This window comes from Pseudonaja textilis, chromosome 15 (assembly GCF_049901715.1).
Source record: "Pseudonaja textilis isolate UNSWEBS1 chromosome 15, rPseTex1.2, whole genome shotgun sequence".
Classification (NCBI taxonomy): Eukaryota; Metazoa; Chordata; class Lepidosauria; order Squamata; family Elapidae; genus Pseudonaja; species Pseudonaja textilis.
This window is the reverse complement of record NC_142004.1, coordinates 10,503,152-10,522,573: the sequence shown is the minus strand read 5'-3', so window position 1 is coordinate 10,522,573 and position 19,422 is coordinate 10,503,152. Positions and strand designations below refer to the sequence as shown.

Here is a 19,422-nt window from a genome sequence, read left to right as displayed (position 1 = left end):
GGGCAACCAAAGAAGACCCAGCCGATCAGCTGGGACGCAATGGGAGGCGGAGAAGAGATGGGGGCTGGCGGGGCCAGTCAGAGGCGGGATTGGCTGGTCCTCCAAACTACTCAAAATTTCCGCTACCGGTTCTTCAGAACCGATCCGAACCAGCTGAATACCACCTTATGGCTGTTTTTCACACCACCTTTGCCGCATCCCCATGGGCAATGTAATTTGCATTTGTGTGCTTGGCCACTGGTTCATATTTATGGTGATTCCAGTCTCCGTGTGTGTGTGTGTGTGTGTGTCATGGGACCATGGGGAAGCCAGATTCGCTTAATGACCATGTTCATAAATTAACAACAATGCACAAACTCAGGCAAAGCGATTCACCGAACCGCTGTGGCAAGAAAAGTCATAAAAATGGGGCAAAGCTCAACAGATGGCTCCCCTTAAACAACAGAAATTTTGTGCTCAATCGTGGTTGTAAGTCGAGCGTTACCTGTATTTAATCACCGTCAAGTCGAGACATTCAGAAGCTAAGACATCCAAAGGACCCAATTTTGGGGGGAATCGGGGGAAAAAAGAAAAAGAAAAAAGACACTTTGCACAATCTGGCTTTTTGGGGGTTAACTCCATCCTGGTTCAGCAAAGTGACCCAGATGCTTAGCTGTGCGTTCCAAGAGAGCTAACCCTAATCCGATGTGACAAGCCGGATCTGAACGGAGGAGGAAAGAGGAGGAGGAAAGAGGCTGCTCTTTGAGTGTGCTGTACAAACAGAGGCAAGTGGAAAGAAAGAAACAAAAAAAAACCCACAATACAATCTCATAATAGTCATATTCTTAAAGCTATTCCCGTCCTTGTAATTATTTTTTGTTTTTGCTCAAATATATACGCCCACTTGGAGTGCCAGCCAGCTTAAAGAGCCACGGAAGACTGGCAGCTTTTGTTTCGTACTGCGAGTTATTTAAGACTTTTGAATATGCCTTTCTTTCTCTCTCTCTTTCTCTTCTCTCTCTCTTTCTCCTCTCTCCCTCGCTCTCTTCTCTTTTCTGTCTTTCTTCTCCTTCTCTCCTCTCTCTTGTCTCTTTCTCGTCTTTCTCTCTCTCTCTCTTCTCTCTCTCTCTTCTCTCTCTCTCTCACACTCTCTTCTGTCTATCTTCTCCTTCTCTGTCCTCTCTCTTTTGCCTCTTTCTCTTTTAATCTTTCTTCTCTTTCTCCTCTCTCTCTCTCATCTCTTCTGTCTCTCTTCTCCTCTCTTCCTCTTGTCTCTTTCTCTTCTCTCTTCTGTCACTGTCTGTCTGTCCCCTTTTCCTCTCTCTTGTTCTCTTTTGCAGGATGACACACCAGCCTGGTTTAATCCCTCACTTAAGATTCAATCTCTAATCAGATTCCTCTGACAGTTCCCAGCCACTTCACCATCAATCTCCTTTTCACTTCCAAGATAGAATTCAAACTGGCTCCTTTGGCTTTTTGAGTGTTGGCCAAGAAGAAGTGAAACCCGAAATTGAGGCATTTTAAGTCAGGCAGTTTCCCTAAGCATAAAAATTGATGCTTCTACCCTTCTTAATAAGATATGGGATCAGCAAAAAAAAAATCCTCTGTTTCTTATATTAGGGTTTGAGAAGTTCCTTATTCTGGGGCAAAACAACATACACACGTGCACAGACACACAAAAAATAGAAATCGTAAACAGGAGTCTTTGCCCCCAAATCAGATTTACGGCACCAGAGAAACAGCGACTCATTCTGAGACATTAAAGGTTGCCATCCTGCAAAAGGTTGCCATTCCTGAGCTATGAAATTAAAATTATTCGGTCCTGTCGCCTTTCCAGTGCAACGTTTCTGTTTTTGGGGATACTGCTAAATACTTCAATTCTGACATTATCACTGACGCATCTTTCCTTAATCAGATGCTTTCCCGAGTTGCAAAATAATTGGTTGGTCTGGGTTTGAGACCAGAAAATTACCATCATTTTGGCACCAACTCTCGGCCACAGAACAGTTAGTTCCTCAAAAAAACCAACAACCCACAACTGTTGCATCAATAGAAAAGCGCTCTAAGGTGAATCAGTTCTGGATTCACAAGGCCAACCTCAACAATCGCCCTTGCAGTAGATTAGGATGATTCTTAATTTTGAGGGCCCTGCTAACGAATTAGGGGTACTTTAAATAGTTTCAGTTCACAACCACGTTTCTCTCCAGTGGAAGAACATTTTAGGAATTGCTTTGTTCCAAGTTTGAGTTGCAAGATCCTCGCAGGATAGGAGTCTTAAAACAAAACTGGGGGGTTAAGACGAAAGCTTAGAAAACTCTGGAAGAGCTGGTAAAATAAAGTCTGCAGGAAAACTGACAGAATTAAAAGATGTCCTCCTCCCCGAGGCTTTTTGTTAGAATTCATGCTCGGTTTGGCAAGTTTGCGCCACATTTTTTTTTCCCACTCTGGCTGCCTGTTTGCTTGCACCAACTCTGTCTAAATTATATCACGTAAGTTCAATGTTGACAATCTGGATCTTGTGTTTTTCACAGTGCTTCAACTCTCTTTTGCAAATAAGAATCGGATTCCCAATCCTTTCACTTGGAGAATTCAGATTAAAGGAGACGGCTGGGCAACTGGAGCCCACACATTTTTGGGAAAGAAAAAAAAATCTCCATTCTGCCTCATCCAAGTATCTGGAATTGCCCCATTACCAAGGAGAGATGGCAGAATTAACTATTTTGACGGGGGGAGGGGACTTTTCATCTAGGGAAATGATTTCATTCAGATAGTACCCCAGAACCAAAAATGAAATTCAATGTAGAGAAAAGCTTACACTCAGGCAAGAAAAACCAAAAGTACACATATAGACTGCGGGAAACCAGGCTTAATAGCAGGAACTGTGAGAGGGATCTTGGAGTCTTGGTAGACAACCAGTTAAATATGAGCCAGCAATGTGTGGCAGCAGCCAAAAAAGCCAATGCAATCCTAAAATGCATTAACAGAAGGATACAATCAAGATCAAGAGAGGTACTAATACTGCTCTGTAAAGCCTTAGTAAGGCCACACCAAGAGTACGGCATCCAGTTTTGGTCACCACACTATAAAAAAGATGTTGAGACTCTAGAAAGAGTGCAGAGAAGAGCAACCAGGATGATGAGGGGACTGGAGACTAAAACATATGATGAACGGTTGCAGGAACTGGGCCTGGCTAGTCTAATGAAGAGAAGGACCAGGGGAGACAAGACAACAGTCTGCCAATATTTGAGGGGCTGCCACAGAGAGGAGACGGTCGAGCTATTTTCCAAGGCACCCGGACAAGGAATAATGGATGGAAACTGATCAAGGAGAGATTTAACCTGGAAATAAGGAGAAACTTTCTGACCGTGAGAGTAATCAACCCATGGAACAGAAGTTGCCTTCGGAAATTGTGGGAGCTTCATCCCTGGAAGCTTTCAAGAAGAGACTGGACTGCCATTTGTCAGAAATGGTGTAGGGTCTGCTGGGCGAGGGATTGGACTAGATGACCTACAAGGTCCCTTCCAACTCAGCCAAAGGAGGCCGAAGGATTAAGTCCCCCAATGAACAGAAGCATGGGGGTGACCTCGAGAAAAAAAGTTTCAACCATTGTTGGATAAACACCAGCTTAGGAAGAACAGGTGAGGAAGAAACTCAAGACTGATCTTCTTGGGTAGGCAGAGGGAATATCTTGGCTTCCTTTCAAGATTCTGTTATTATAACCTGCGACAAGAGTTCCAGGTAATCCTAGCGGTGACTTTTCCATGATCTGGCTTTCCTCGAAGGAGTGATATCAGAGAAAGATGTGCTGCTGTGGCCACTAAGGTCAACACCCTCCTGCTATTTGTACAGGTGTATTCCTTTCGGACAAAGGGACAGCCATACATGATAAGCATAGCACAAAGTCTGAGCAACTGAGTCTAGCTTTGTTGACAAAGGAGAAGAGTGATAAAGACCGTGACTGCTCATGAAAAACTCAGACGCCAAAGTTAAAGGATAACTTTTCCAACCACCAGAAGAAAAAAGCTGAACCAACTAACCAACCAACCAACCAACCAACCCATCAATGGAAGGCTTGCTTTCAAATGTTATGGGAGCTTCATCACTGGAAGCTTTCAAGATAGAGCGGACAAAAATAAATGATTAATTTAAAAAAACAACAATCAGATTTTTAAAATTTAAATTGAATTTTTTAAATTTAAATCAGATTTTTTTTTTAAATTTTATCCAATTAATTTTAATAAAATACTTTTGGAGTAAAAATCTATCTAAAGATAGTTTTCCATTTAAGATACACTCGTAATTTAGTTTATTCAGCATGAAAGGGAGCTTAGTTATGTGAGTGCATGTATTCTGCAATATTTACTTTTGGGGGGTGGGGGTAAACTCATTCCATGAATCCAAGCTCTGCAAGCTGAGATAACATGCCCTGCATGGACGCCTTCACGCAATTTCACAGTAACGCGAGATGAATCATAAAACACCGCTCAGGAATATTCCTTTATCCCCTTGTTTTGCAAATCTGTGTACACTGAAGAAAAATGCATCTGTGCCACCAGGCTCTAAGCGTGAGGAGGAGAAGCAAGCAGTAAAAAAACGAAAGGGAGGCCTTCTAAGGAACTTATAAATGTAATATTAAAGGGCACCTGTCATTTCAGATCCATCGTGGCAGCGCCTGTTAGTGGGCATCCACTCACCTGCTGCCTATCACGTCCCTCACCTTGTGTCCCTGGCGCATTACCAGCCATCCCATTAAAAGCAATGGGACTGTCGGTGAGTCAACAGCAGGTCAGAGGAGGAGCTGCTGCAGGACAGAGATGACAGTGGCTCTTTAAAAATTATAATTTAAATCGAGGGGATTTAAATCAAGCCTTTCTACTACTGATTTAAATCATGATTTAAATCATGTGTTAAATCATGATTTAAACCTACTGGATTTAAATCAAATCCATCCTGTTTCAAGGACAGACTGGACTGCCATCTGTCAGGAATGGCCTTGGGGAGGCGTTGAGCAGGAGGGGTTGGACTAGATGACCTACAAAGTCCCACCCAATTCTGTTATTATTATTCTAACTATAAGCTGTCAAAATGCCTTAAAACCCAGGCTGCAGAGGAGGGAGGGAAAAACCTGGATTTATTCCCAAGGTTTCTTGAACTGTGTGCTTTAATGTTTGCAAATTATTCAATCGCTGCAGGTAACGTACACTTGAATGGCGGCAGGGGTTAAGAATCACAGCTCTTAGCTGAGAGAGGAATGGGATCAAAGGAGAAGGGTGGGGCGGTAAGTGCTTTAATTATACTTTCTTTTGTTATGGATTGTGTATTGCCAACTGGAACACTTCAGATTTTGTAAATTTAAGAGGAAGGTTGCATTGCCTGCAGAGGAAGACTTGCTTAATAAATGTTAAAGCACAGAAGCCTCATGAATGGGTTTGTCCTGCCTTTATTTATTCAATCTGTTGCTTGCTGTAGATGAAAACTGGTGTACATTAAATCCTTCCGTAACCTACAAAATCCAGCAGAGAGAAGAGACCAAAAAAATAAAATAATAAATCTTAGTTTAGAAGCCCTTGGAACGCGCGAGCAAGATTTCCTTCCTCTGTCTTGAAGTCTGAATTTAATTTTTTGGTTGCTCCAGCAACCCCCCCCCCCAAAACAACAACAACAAAGCACTGTAACAAACACACAGATATTGTGTTTCCAACAGGAATGACAAGAAACAGGGAGGGAGAACGGGAGAAAGTGGATTTCAAGAGAGCTGGGTGTGGAAAACAAAGTCCGACTCCTTTCCAATTCTGCCTGGAAAAACTAAACAACAGAACTTGGACAAAGCTTGCTATTTCTTGCATGCAATTCCATGGGGTTCAGCAATGATTCTGATGGGGAGGCTAGTCCTCAATTTAAGACTGTTTTGGAGACCACTTAAGTTACAGCGGCACTGGGGGAAAAAAAAGTGGCTGACGAATTGGTCCTCGCACTTATGACTGTAGCAGCATAACAGCTTCAGTAATTCATGGAACCACCAAGGCAAATAGGTTGTAAATTTGGGTGCCACACAATTGCAAAGGTGTTTTTTTTTCTTTTTTTTTCTTTTTTCTTTTCTTTCCCTTTGTCCACCTGCAGTCCTTATGCGTAAAATAATTGGTTATGGCCAATCTAGAGAAAAGAAGGACTGGCGGGACATAATAACAGTGTTACAATATTTGAGGGGCTGCCCGAAAGAGGAGAGGGTCAAGCTATTTTCCAAAGCAAATTAAGGAGAGCAGCAACTTGGAATTAAGGAGGAATTTCCTGACAGTGAGAACAATAAACCAGTGGAACAACTTGCCTCTAGAAGTTGGGCTTCATCACTGGAGGTCTTGAAGAAGAGATTGGAGAACCATTTATCTGAAACGGTACAGGGTCTTCTGCTTGAACAGGGGGCCGGACTAGAAGACCTCCAAGGTCTCTTCCAGCTCTATTCTGATTTGTGCTGCTATGCATCCTGTCTCAGGCATGCCCACAAGTGCACAAAATAATATTTTCATCAATTAGAAGCGTAAGTTCCAACTGGAGAAAAGGTTTTGGGAGTGTCTGGTGTGTGTGGGTGCTTTTGTGGTTGTCTTGTCTCCATTTGAAGCCTCCAGACTCTGAACTGACTTTAAAAAAAAAAAAAAGAAATCCCTAAATTTAAGAAAGGAGGAGACTGAAAGAAAGAAAGAAAGCAAGCAGCTTAACTAGCTGGCCAAAGCACCAGCTTTACCCATCTTTGCAAAGACAGAAAAACAAACGTTTATTTAGCCAAGGATAAATCAAACTCAGATTGCAAAAGAGTCGCCCTAGCCTCACTAGCAGGACTGGCGGGACAAGAACTTAGAGGAAAGAACTAGGAGAAAAAAAGGGAGGGAGAGAGAGAGAGAAAGAAAAGGAGAGAAAGAAAAAAGGTGGAGAGAGAGACAGAGGCCAAAGAGAGAAAGAGAGAGAGAGAAAGAGACGGGAAAAGAAAGAGAGACAGAGAAAGAAATTGGGGGAGAGAAAGAGAGAGAGAGAGAGAGAGAGAGATTCACATTAACAAAGTTGGAAGGGATCTTGTAGGTCATCTAGTCAACCCCCACCCAAGGAGGGAGGGAGGGAGAGGGAGGGGGGGGAGGGGGAGGGGGAGGAAAGAAAGAAGGAAGGAAGAAAAGAAGGCTGGAAGGAAAGAAAGAAGGAAAGAAAGAAAGAAAGGAAGGAAGGAAGGAAGGAAAGAAAGAAAGAAGGAAAGAAAGAAAGAAAGAAAGAAAGGAAGGAAGGAAGGAAGGAAGGAAGGAAGGAAGGAAGGAAGGAAAGGGAAGATAAATAACGAACCGGACAGGAAGGGAAAAAAATTTGCAGCTCTTCAATCCCAATTAGGTTGTCTTTTTAAAAACAAAATTAGCGTTTTTTCAGAGCTCTTAACTGCAGGGAGCCCCTCTCCGAGCGAGCCCCGCTGCAGGCGGGGTCGAGCCTCCCTCCTCGAGGCAGTCTGTCTGAGGTGGGGTGAGGGGGTGGGTGGGAAAGGCACCCCCCACCCTCGGCCCCCTTACCTTGGCCACCTGCTGCCTCAAGAGGGCCGGCACGGTCTGCAGCAGCAGCAGCCCGAAGCCCAGGCAGAGCAAGCCCAGCCCGGCCAGCCCGGCCACGGCCCCGCAGCGCTTCCCGCAGCCGCGCTTGGTGCTCTCGCCCCTCGCCATAGCCGGCCTTGCCAGTCCCGCCGCCGCCGCCGCAGCTCCGCGCTCCGTGCGATGCCCGCCGCGGGGGCTCTTGACGGGCGCCGCCGCCACTCCCCGCCCGGCGCGGCAGCCAACGACGGCCGGCAACGCCTCCAGAAGGAGGGGCCCGACGCGGGCGTCGCCCCCGGGGCTGGCCTGGAAGGCGGGAGGGCGGGAGGGTCTGCGCGAGGGAGGCTCTGGCCGGGGTCGGCCGGTCGGTCGGCTCCGCTGCCACGTCTCGCCTGGCACCTCGGAGGAGGGAGCGGGGAAGGGGGCTCTCGCGCTGGGGAGGAGTTGGAATGGGAGGGGAGGGGAGGAATGAGAAGGATGGAAGGGAGGAAAGAGAGGAGGAACGAGAAGGGAGTTGGGAATGGATGGGAGGGAGGGAGGGGGGAAGGTAGGAAAGAAAAGTGAATGGGGAGGAAGGAAGGAAGGAGAAAGGGAGTTAAGGAAGGAAGGAAGGAAGGAAGGAAGGAAGGAAGGAAGGAAGGAGTTGGGAAGGGAAGGTAGGAAAGAAAAGTGAATGGGGAGGAAGGAAGGGAGTGAGAAAGGGAGTTGAGGAAGGAAGGAAGGAGTTGGGAAGGGAAGGTAGGAAAGAAAAGTGAATGGGGAGGAAGGAAGGAAGGGAGTGAGAAAGGGAGTTGGGGATGAGAGGAAGGAAGGAGTTGGGAAGGGAAGGTAGGAAAGAAAAGTGAATGGGAAGGAGGAAGGAAGGAAGGAAGGAGTGAGAAAGGGAGTTGGGGATGAGAGGAAGGAAGGAAGGAAGGAGTTGGGAAGGTAGGAAAGAAAAGTGAATGGGGAGGAAGGAAGGAAGGAGTGAGAAAGGGAGTTGGGGATGAGGAAGGAAGGAAGGAGTTGGGAATGGATGGGAGGAGGAAGATAGGAAAGGTGAACAGGGAGGGAGGAAAGAATGAACAGGAAGGAGTTGGGAACAAGAGGAAGAAAGGAGTTGGGGATGGAAGGGAAGGAGGAAAGAAGGAATAGGAAGGAAAATGAGAGGTGACGAAAAAGGGGAATGAGTTGGAAACAGGAGGGAAAAGGGCCTTTGGTCCCATTGTGGCTCCCTCTGCACTTCCAGGCACGGTGTGCAGGGTTCCTCCAGGCGCCATCTCCCACCTTGGGAAGATGCGCCATCAGAGCGGTGGCTGTCCAGCAGGGATTGTGGTTCCTCTCCAAAGAATCAGTCTGCACAATTCCCCCTTGTATCATCTAATAAACTCATTAGCTAACGTGGCCAGGGGTGCTGGCCAAAGGTGAACGGTCTAGTTTTAACAGAATACACATCACAGACTAGGTAATCTCCATAGAGGTTACTCGGTATGTGTCGTCTCATGCAATCGTTGCCAACCAGTGGGCTGGAGACCACTGGTGGTCCGCAGAGAAATGTCCCTCCCAAATTAATCCAGGCTGTGCGGGAACACAAGGCTTGCTTAGCTTGCATTGCTAACCAGTGAGGTGGGGGGGGATTTGCCCCACCCACCCCACACGCCTGGCTACAGGGCTGCTGCTGCTTTCTTTGGCTTTGGGCTGCAAGCCTCACAGACTCATTTCTGGCGGTTTTGGGGGAGAGAGACTTCTGCTACTTTCCTCACATGAAGCAGGTAGGTAGGTCTCCCTCTGTGAGAACTGAGATGGTGACGAATGATTGATGGTAGGAAAACAGGGCAGGGAATTTTCCTGCAGAGTTTTTGGGATTTAAAATTGAGTTTGGTGGTCCCCAAGGTTGGAGACCCCTGATCTAGTGACATTTGAACAAACCCATTATAGGAAAGGCTGGAACTTTTCCAAATGTAAAGGAAACCTAAGATTCTTTACCCTTAACTGCATTAAGTCACTCAAGCCCCCAAAATGAACAGTAGTACCAGGTAGTCTCCACTTCCTATCCTTTTTCCAATACGCTAGAAAACGTATATATCATCTTAAGTCCCTGGGGCTGAAGCAAAGGCCTTCAAGCCTTGTTATTTTACATTTAATCACAATTTTGAGTCATGATCTACTTAGCATTCATGACTAGCTTCCTTTGCTAAGCATTGGCAAAGCATCTTAAATCTCACCACCTTCCGCTTTAAGTGTTTGCCCCATTTTGTAAATGAGTTTTCATTCCACCCTCCTGGCTCTAGTTTATATTTTGTACACAACAATTCACAAAGACAATAGGGAATCCCAACAGCTTTATTGAAACAAAGTGCAGTGAAGCTTACTTCTATAGTTGTAAGCAAGCAGAAAGTTTAAAAACCACCCCTCAGGCGTAGGACCAGGTGGAGGGTGGACTCCTTCTGGATGTTGTAGTCAGACAAGGTGCGGCCATCTTCTAGCTGTTTGCCAGCAAAGATCAGCCTCTGCTGGTCGGGAGGAATGCCTTCCTTGTCCTGGATCTTGGCCTTCACATTCTCGATGGTGTCACTGGGCTCCACCTCAAGAGTTATGGTTTTTCCAGTCAAGGTTTTCACAAAAATCTGCATGCCTCCCCTCAGACGCAGGACAAGATGGAGGGTGGACTCCTTCTGGATGTTGTAGTCGGACAAGGTGCGGCCATCTTCTAGCTGTTTGCCAGCAAAGATCAGCCTCTGCTGGTCAGGAGGAATGCCTTCCTTGTCCTGGATCTTGGCCTTGACATTCTCGATGGTGTCACTGGGCTCCACCTCCAGGGTGATGGTTTTCCCAGTCAAGGTTTTCACAAAGATCTGCATGCCGCCCCTCAGACGCAGGACAAGATGGAGGGTGGACTCCTTCTGGATGTTGTAGTCGGACAAGGTGCGGCCATCTTCTAGCTGTTTCCCAGCAAAGATCAGCCTCTGCTGGTCAGGAGGAATGCCTTCCTTGTCCTGGATCTTGGCCTTCACATTCTCGATGGTGTCACTGGGCTCCACCTCAAGAGTTATGGTTTTTCCAGTCAGGGTCTTCACAAAAATCTGCATGCCTCCCCTCAGACGCAGGACAAGATGGAGGGTGGACTCCTTCTGGATGTTGTAGTCGGACAAGGTGCGGCCATCTTCTAGCTGTTTGCCAGCAAAGATCAGCCTCTGCTGGTCGGGAGGAATGCCTTCCTTGTCCTGGATCTTGGCCTTGACATTCTCGATGGTGTCACTGGGCTCCACCTCCAGGGTGATGGTTTTCCCAGTCAAGGTTTTCACAAAGATCTGCATGCCGCCCCTCAGACGCAGGACAAGATGGAGGGTGGACTCCTTCTGGATGTTGTAGTCGGACAAGGTGCGGCCATCTTCTAGCTGTTTCCCAGCAAAGATCAGCCTCTGCTGGTCAGGAGGAATGCCTTCCTTGTCCTGGATCTTGGCCTTCACATTCTCGATGGTGTCACTGGGCTCCACCTCAAGAGTTATGGTTTTTCCAGTCAGGGTCTTCACAAAAATCTGCATGCCTCCCCTCAGGCGCAGGACAAGATGGAGGGTGGACTCCTTCTGGATGTTGTAGTCGGACAAGGTGCGGCCATCTTCTAGCTGTTTGCCAGCAAAGATCAGCCTCTGCTGGTCAGGAGGAATGCCTTCCTTGTCCTGGATCTTGGCCTTGACATTCTCGATGGTGTCACTGGGCTCCACCTCCAGGGTGATGGTTTTCCCAGTCAAGGTTTTCACAAAGATCTGCATGCCGCCCCTCAGACGCAGGACAAGATGGAGGGTGGACTCCTTCTGGATGTTGTAGTCGGACAAGGTGCGGCCATCTTCTAGCTGTTTGCCAGCAAAGATCAGCCTCTGCTGGTCGGGAGGAATGCCTTCCTTGTCCTGGATCTTGGCCTTCACATTCTCGATGGTGTCACTGGGCTCCACCTCCAGGGTGATGGTTTTCCCAGTCAGGGTCTTCACAAAAATCTGCATGCCTCCCCTCAGACGCAGGACAAGATGGAGGGTGGACTCCTTCTGGATGTTGTAGTCGGACAAGGTGCGGCCATCTTCTAGCTGTTTGCCAGCAAAGATCAATCTCTGCTGGTCAGGAGGAATGCCTTCCTTGTCCTGGATCTTGGCCTTGACATTCTCGATGGTGTCACTGGGCTCCACCTCCAGGGTGATGGTTTTCCCAGTCAAGGTTTTCACAAAGATCTGCATGCCGCCCCTCAGACGCAGGACAAGATGGAGGGTGGACTCCTTCTGGATGTTGTAATCAGATAGGGTGCGGCCATCTTCTAGCTGTTTCCCAGCAAAAATCAGCCTCTGCTGGTCGGGAGGAATGCCTTCCTTGTCCTGGATCTTGGCCTTCACATTCTCGATGGTGTCACTGGGCTCCACCTCAAGAGTGATTGTTTTCCCAGTCAAGGTCTTGACAAAGATCTGCATGCCTCCCCTCAGACGCAGGACAAGATGGAGGGTGGACTCCTTCTGGATGTTGTAGTCGGACAAGGTGCGGCCATCTTCTAGCTGTTTGCCAGCAAAGATTAGCCTCTGCTGGTCGGGAGGAATGCCTTCCTTGTCCTGGATCTTGGCCTTCACATTCTCGATGGTGTCACTGGGCTCCACCTCAAGAGTGATGGTTTTTCCAGTCAGGGTCTTCACAAAAATCTGCATGCCTCCCCTCAGACGCAGGACAAGATGGAGGGTGGACTCCTTCTGGATGTTATAATCAGATAGGGTGCGGCCATCTTCTAGCTGTTTCCCAGCAAAAATCAGCCTCTGTTGGTCGGGAGGAATGCCTTCCTTGTCCTGGATCTTGGCCTTGACATTCTCGATGGTGTCACTGGGCTCCACCTCCAGGGTAATGGTTTTCCCAGTCAAGGTCTTGACAAAGATCTGCATTTTCTCTGCAATACGGAAAGAGGGAAACAGAGAGAGGAAACCAGGTCAATCCAGTTTGTAACGCTTTCAACTGAGCTCCTTTTTCCAATGTCAACTTGTAACAGCTTACATTTCCATTTAAAACAGGCAGCTCCAAACTTGGCAACTGGTAAACTTCTGGCTGGCTGAGGAATTCTGGGAACTGAATCCCACAAGTCTTAAAAAAGTGGCCAAGTCTGGAGGATCCTTGATTTAAACACAAGGAAAACTCCACAACAGGTCCTTCATGCTTCTTTTTCCTTACTGTAGTCTCCAGGATTCATATGCTGGAGCTGGACCACCCCCTAATCCAGTTAAACCAATGAATATACATAGTACAAAGGCTGTCTTGCATACATCAGAGGTCCCCAAACTTGGCAACTTTAAGATTTGTGGACTTCAACTCCCAGAATTCTCCAGCCAGCTCTTGAAGTCCACAAGTCTTAAATTTGGCAAGTTTGGGGACTGCATGTTCTTTCAGGAGAGATCCTTCACCTTCCAAGAATGGTCTCCTGGCTTTTCCAGCAGGCCGCTGAGGGCACGACTAGATGACCTTCACAAACCCCTTCCCACCCTGCTTTTACCCCCAAGGGAGCCTTCTTAGGGTGCATGAGCTCCCATTCCCTATCAACCCCCCCAAAAAAAATCTAGCAAGGTCCGTGGGGAGAGGGGCTGCAGGCCACAACCGACCTCCTTTACCTACGCTTCTCGGCCCAAGAATCCAAGAGCAGAGCAAGAGAAAGCGCGTCTGCGCACTGGGTGACTTTGGTGGGGGGCGGAGTTACAAGCGTGCGACGTCAGAATGGAGACGTCACAAGCGAGTGGGCGGGGACTAAGTCTCCTTTCCCAGCTTCCGGGGCGGCCATTTTGGTCCGCGGTTGAATAAGAGCCGTTGGGGCCTTCCTCTCCTCTCCCTTCCCTCCTCCTCCTCCTCCTCTTCGTTTTAATTAAAAATAGCCTTCCCCCCTTCAGCCAAAGCCGCCACGAAGGGGCAACGTGTGAAAATCCGCGCTTCCCGCCTACACGGTTTCAGTCCCCCTCAGAAACGAGGATCCCCCCCCACTTTCCAAATGAGGCTCGTCCAAAGAAAGTTAACCCTCCCTCAGACCGAATTTAACAGAAAGTACAGGAAAAAACATATCACTATAAGACATAAATGTAACAATCAAGGCTTACGGCGGAGCTCGAGTGGGCCCTAGCAGACAGCAACAAATTCACAGAAGCAAGAGGCAACTTGATCTAACTGCGTACCCGGCCGCGGCGGCCTTTTATATAGGCGTCGCACGTGGATCCCTCCGCCAACAGAAAGGGAGGGGTTATTTTTCATTAGAGTGCACGCGGTCTCTTGTTAGCCAATAGGGAGGCGGGACGGTCAGAAAGGGGGCGTACGCAGTTAATCCACTCCGCCTTCTGTGGAATGCAGCGGCGGAAGGATAAAAAGTTCGATGCGCGGTGAATGTAAGACAAAGCGGTTGAATGGAAGAGGGATTGGTTAGAAGGAAAACCAGGCGTGGATTTCTTTGCTAAGACGGAATGGACGGATAAGAAGAGAAGAAGAAAGGAGGAAATAAAGAATTAAAGCCAATTCCAAGATTTCCCCATGGATGGACTTCAACTCCCAGAATTCATCCAGTCAAGCAAGTTAGGGAATTCTGGCTAAGGAATTCTGGGAATGGAAGACTCTTAAAATAGGGATTGGAGAAGTGGCCTCATTCGGGTAAAAATTGCAACCTCCCCAACTACTTTCTCCAGCAAGCCCAGAATTTTTCTATCAACCGAGTCTGCAAAAAGGGAAAATTGCATTTTTTCTGCTTAAATCTTCCTTGGAGGCATCTGGTGCTCATGCATCAATGCAAATAAAGAAAATAAATAAAGGCTGCGACCAACTAAATTTTACTATAAAAAAATTAACTTAAAAACAAAACGTAGGCCTCCCCGTCGGGGAATCGAACCCCGGTCTCCCGCGTGACAGGCGGGGATACTTACCACTATACTAACGAGGAGGGGCCCTGGCAGAGCCTTCCAGTCACCCTCCTTGGAGATCATACAGAATCAACTTCTGACTCACTTTAAGACCTGATTCAGACGTTTCCTAAGCAAAGAAATCTTGTTTTGTTGCAAGAGAAAAGAGACTCAAGCAGACCTTCCGGATGAACTTTCCCGGGAGCAGCATCAGCAGCCCATGTAAACCCCAAAGGTGCTTTTTCAGGAGGCAACAGGCAAACAGACTTTCTTTGTACGATACCGATTTTGTAATTTTATTATTTCTACCTCAGACCTTTTCCCATTCTGTTATGGAGATACTATGTCCTATATTCCTGCTCCAGGCTATCATGTTCCCTTTTACAATTTCTTCTTCTAATTCTACTTCTAATAAATAATTATAAAATTTGGTTATATTTTTTTTTTGCCTGATCCTAATAAAATTTTATCTTGTTGCTGGAGTTTATTGTTAATTCCAAATTCTTTCTCGTCCTGTTTATATCTACTTTGAATTTGAAAATATGCCCACCGATCAATTTTTAATCCCCGATCTTGAAGGTCTTGCCGCGATTTCAGATTTCCTTGCGTATCCAATAGGTTCTTATATTTAATCATTTTAGTAATATCCAGATTATTTGGGTGAATCGTCACCTCCATTGTTGAGATCCAAATTGGTATTTTTAAATAGTATTTTTTCCGTATTTTCTTCCAATTAGTCAATAATGAATCTCTGATTAGGTGTCTGTGAAAATATTTCTGGCTAGTTTTCCCAATATCCCATAAACAAGCACGCCACCCCCTCTGCAAGTCATGGCCTTCTAAGAATAATATTCTCTTATTGGTTAAATTCACCCATTCCTTCAACCATACTAAAGAGGCTGCACTATATATAATACAACTCCCAATTTGGAAGTGCCAGCCGTCCCCTGCTCTTCATATCCTGCATTGCCTTTAAGTTTATTCTAGGTTTTTTTCCCTTGCCAAATGAATTTTACAGTTATTTTATTAAGTTCTTCAAAAAAAAATTGTGTACTTTGATTGGGATAGTCTGAAATATATATAGGAATTTTGGAAGAATATTCATTTTAATAGCAGCAGTCCTGCCTAATAATGAAAGATGCAGCTTGCCCCATGTTTCTAAATCCTTCTTTACCTGCTGCATCAATTTATCATAATTATTTTCCTTAAGTGTCTTACAATGTGCTGTCAACCATATTCCTAAGTATTTAGCTTTCTTTATCACTTGTATTCCCATAACTTCTTCTAGTTCTATTTTCTGTTTTTCTGTTAAAGTTTTAGTCATTAATTTTGTTTTCTTCCTATTAATTTTTAGTCCTGCTACTGCTCCAAATTGTTCTAATTCATTCATCAACTTTTGTCCTCTTTCTGTTGGTTCTTCAATGAAAAAAATCATATCATCCGCAAACGCTTGCAACTTATATTCTTCTTCCTTAATCTGCTTTCAAATCCTCTTTAACATATACTCCAATCCCTTTCTTTTTCCCTGGGTCTGCCGGTAGAGGTGAATAGCTTCACTAATTTCAGACATTCTAAGTATTTTGCTACTGATTTCTTTATATGAGTTTCTTGTAGACATACTATATCAGCATTTTGTTTGATTAGTTTGGCTATTATCCTTTCCTTTTTATCGTCGAGTTTAAACCATTTATATTAATTGATAGTAGTTTCTTTTCTTCTTCCATTTAATTCTGTTTCACTCTTTGTCTTGTAATGGCTCCGGTCTCTCCTTGTGCCTGAAGATGTGTCCTACTTTCTTCTCTCTCCTGTTGTAATTGAGTATTTCCTTGATTTCCTAAAGTTCCACCTCTGTTCTTATGATAGCCTTGATCTTCCTGGGAGTTCGTTTCCAGTTCCTCCTTACTGCTCTGGTCTTCCGGGCCTACCAATTGTTCATAAAATTCCTGGGCCTTTTCCATGGAGTCTATTTTAATTTTCCTTTCGTCCCAAGAAACTAACATCCCCTCTGGGATTAGCCACTTAAATATGATTCTTTTCTGATTTAGGTAAGCTGCTAAGAATTTATAATCTTGTATTTGTTCTCTTACTCTTCTTGGTATTTGTTTGAGAACCAAGACTTCTTTGCCTTTATATGTGATTTTTTCATCTCTTGACATCCTATATATGATATCCCGAACACTCCTTCTCGCAAATCATATATGGATTTCTCTTGAGCATTTGTGGCGTCTCGCATAATTAGTGCTAACCCTGTGAACTTCATCAAACTCCCTCAAGATGTCATCTTTATCCTTTTCCAATAGTCCAGCCAATATTCCCGCCATTAGTTGTTCCAAGTCTTCTTCTTTGGATTCCATTACATTTTGGAATCTCAAGTATGTAGCAGCCTTGTCCATCTCTAGGTAGACCAGTGAGTCCTCCATTTCTTTACTCACATTCTTTAATTCTTCATCTACCCTTTCTAATTTCCTTTCAGTTCGTTCTGTCCTTTTCTCTACCTCTTTTATTGTTGCTTCATTTTTTCCCCAAGACCTGCTGTAATAATCCAACTTTGTCCTCTACTTTGGAGATATCCGCTTTCATTTCTGCTTTTAATTTCCCCATCTCCTCTTTTAGTTCATTGATATCTGCTCTCCTCTCATTATGGTTTTTCATCATTGTTTCTTTCAGCTTCATCGATTCCTGTAAAGTCAGCAGAATTGACTGGACGTTGGCATTTGAGATGTTAGCTTGTTTCTCCACTGGTAATGTTTCTTCAATGGTTTTTTGTGCCATGGGCGAAGCTGTTGCCGACGTAGTTGTTAACGTCGGGGTGACCTTTTTTCCAGTTTTCAGAGCTGCAGTTGTTGTGGAAGTCATTTCTTTTAAGATTTGTTTCTGTTGTTGTAATATATTAATATTATCCCAAATTAACATTCCGTAATAGAATCTCTATATTAGAATTGACCGGTATCTAATTACTTTATCTATCTGCTGGATAGCTGTACTCTTAGCTAATTACTGGAGTATAGGTTCTTATAGATAAAAATATTATCACTGTATTATTTTAAATCCAAATTCTAAATCACATATATAATTTTGTAAGGCCTCAGTGCTCAGCCTCTATACATAATTTCACATAATGAAATATACATATACATATATATATATATATATATATATATATATATATATATATATATAAATATAAATATATCCAAATCCAACTATATTTAAATATGATAAATAAATATATGTATTACCTAACCTTATTTTAAATATTCTTAAACACAAACAGTATTACATTCGTCCCCAAGTGGATTAATTGTGATCGCAAAATGAATTATAATATTAATATATAAAATCCTATGGTTATTAATTAAATAATACTTAATGTTCTTTCTATTTTCCCTATATATCTAATCAAAGTATACCACTATTATTAATAAATCAATTAATTCAATTATTTAACAATCATTTACAACAATCAATTTTCCTTTCCCCAGTATACATATTTATAATCATTATAAAGAGAGATTGAAAAAGGAGAGATAGTTCATCATAGCGCCGGATGGTGGGAGAATAAAGAAAAAATGAGCAAGTGTATACAGGAAAAAGGGAGTAAAGAAGGGGGAAAAAGGGAATTTTAAAGTAAGTTTTTAGCTTTCCGTCTCTAAGTTTAAGAGCTTTCACTCCAAACGCACCAGAAGTGGGGAGGTAAGAAATGCTGAGTAGTGACTATAATTACACGGTATCTCCACACATTTGGAAGCTTCCACTTGTACTTTTTGTCTTAGCGTTCCTAAGTTCAATTTTCCTGATTTTCTTCAGATGGAACCACCTCCTCAGTTAGATCAGTATACTCCCTGAAGGGCAGTTAAATGGTTTACATCAATTATATTATTATGATAACTTCAGGGTTTCTAAGTATCACCTGTGGCGCCGCACTGTCTCTGTTCCGTCAGCTCTGATCTTCTTCCTGTCTCTGATTTAATAAAGATTTCCAGCATAAAAATCGAATGAAATAGTCCAAATCCTCCACACCTTCCAGTCACCTTCCAGCCACTAGATTCCTTTCTATTAATATCGGTGTGGTATATCTCCCGACCTCGTAAGCTTCCCTTTTTACTCATTATTGTCCTCTATCTTTCTTCTCTCTGCCAAGTCCCTTCACTTTCACTTGCGGCAAACAGACTTTCAACCCACGGTCTGCCATTTTTCCTCTGGAAATTCGTTCCTACTCCCACACCATTCAAAGTCTGTTCATCCCAAATTGTACAGTCTGTAGAGATTCTCAGTCATCCAGAGATTCTCAGTCATCTCAGTCATCATCGCAGTTATCCCAAAGGTGCTTTTTCAGGAGGTAACTGGACTTTCTTGTTTGTTTATTTTCTTTTGAAGACGTGTTGTTTCTCCTCCAGGAAGCTTCTTCAGCTCTGACTGGATGGTAGGGAAGGAAAGGATTGCTATTCCTTGCAGACAGCTGGTCATTTGCATCCTTTTAGAGGGTCGTTGAGGCCACTTGGAGGCTAACCTGTGTCCTCAGGGTCACCTGAGTAGTGCAAATAGTTCCTGTGGTCTGACATTTTTTCCTCTCTGGAAATCCATTCCTATTAGTGCTAAACCCCCAAGTGGTCTCAAGGACCCTCCCAAAGGATGCAAATGACCAGCTGTCTGCAAGGAATATCAATCCTTCCATCCCCCACCATCCAGTCAGAGCTGAAGAAGCTTCTTGGAGGAGAAACAACACGTCTTCAAAAGAAAAAAAAAAACAACCCAAGAAAGTCCAGTTGCCTCCTGAAAAAGGACCTTTGGGACAACCCAAAGATTCTGTAGGGCCCATGTAACTCCGCATGCTTTGCAAAACACAAACCACACACAAAGCAGCTGAAGGAAGGCATGGCTCCCGTCCCCCCTCCCCTCCCCCTTCTTTTCAGGGTGCCGTACAAAAAGAAGGGTTTTTTTTTTTGCAATACAACATAACACACACACACACTCAACACACACTGCCCTCAAGAAGAAAAAAAAAAAAAAGAAAC

At 44.6% G+C, this 19,422-nt stretch overlaps 2 protein-coding genes and 1 non-coding gene across 5 annotated transcripts in view; all 3 read right to left on the bottom strand.

The window, feature by feature from the left end:
* The window catches only part of SCARB1 (scavenger receptor class B member 1), a 54,829-nt gene extending 47,116 nt beyond the window's left edge, over window positions 1–7,713 (bottom strand). For all 3 annotated transcript variants that reach the window (XM_026716192.2, XM_026716194.2, XM_026716193.2), the window contains exon 1: window positions 7,521–7,713. In XM_026716192.2, the coding sequence (XP_026571977.1) occupies window positions 7,521–7,667 (147 nt within the window). In that variant the 5' untranslated portion in view covers window positions 7,668–7,713. The remainder of the gene's footprint in view (window positions 1–7,520) is intronic.
* Window positions 7,714–9,841: 2,128 nt separating this feature from the next.
* UBC (ubiquitin C) lies at window positions 9,842–13,760 on the bottom strand. The gene is made up of 2 exons (XM_087913479.1): window positions 13,622–13,760; window positions 9,842–12,432 (listed from the first exon to the last, which is right to left on the bottom strand). The coding sequence occupies exon 2, from the start codon at window positions 12,425–12,427 to the stop codon at window positions 9,914–9,916; it is 2,514 nt and encodes an 837-aa protein (XP_087769605.1). The 5' UTR covers window positions 12,428–12,432; window positions 13,622–13,760; the 3' UTR covers window positions 9,842–9,913.
* Window positions 13,761–14,376: 616 nt separating this feature from the next.
* TRNAD-GUC (transfer RNA aspartic acid (anticodon GUC)) lies at window positions 14,377–14,448 on the bottom strand. The gene has a single exon. It is a non-coding gene; the product is annotated as a tRNA-Asp (tRNA).
* Between the last annotated feature and the right edge of the window lie 4,974 nt (window positions 14,449–19,422).

What these genes read in the sequence shown, in the direction of transcription:
- UBC (XM_087913479.1), bottom strand. Translation starts at nt 12,427, where the DNA reads ATGCAGATCTTTGTCAAGACCTTGACTGGGAAAACCATTACCCTGGAG.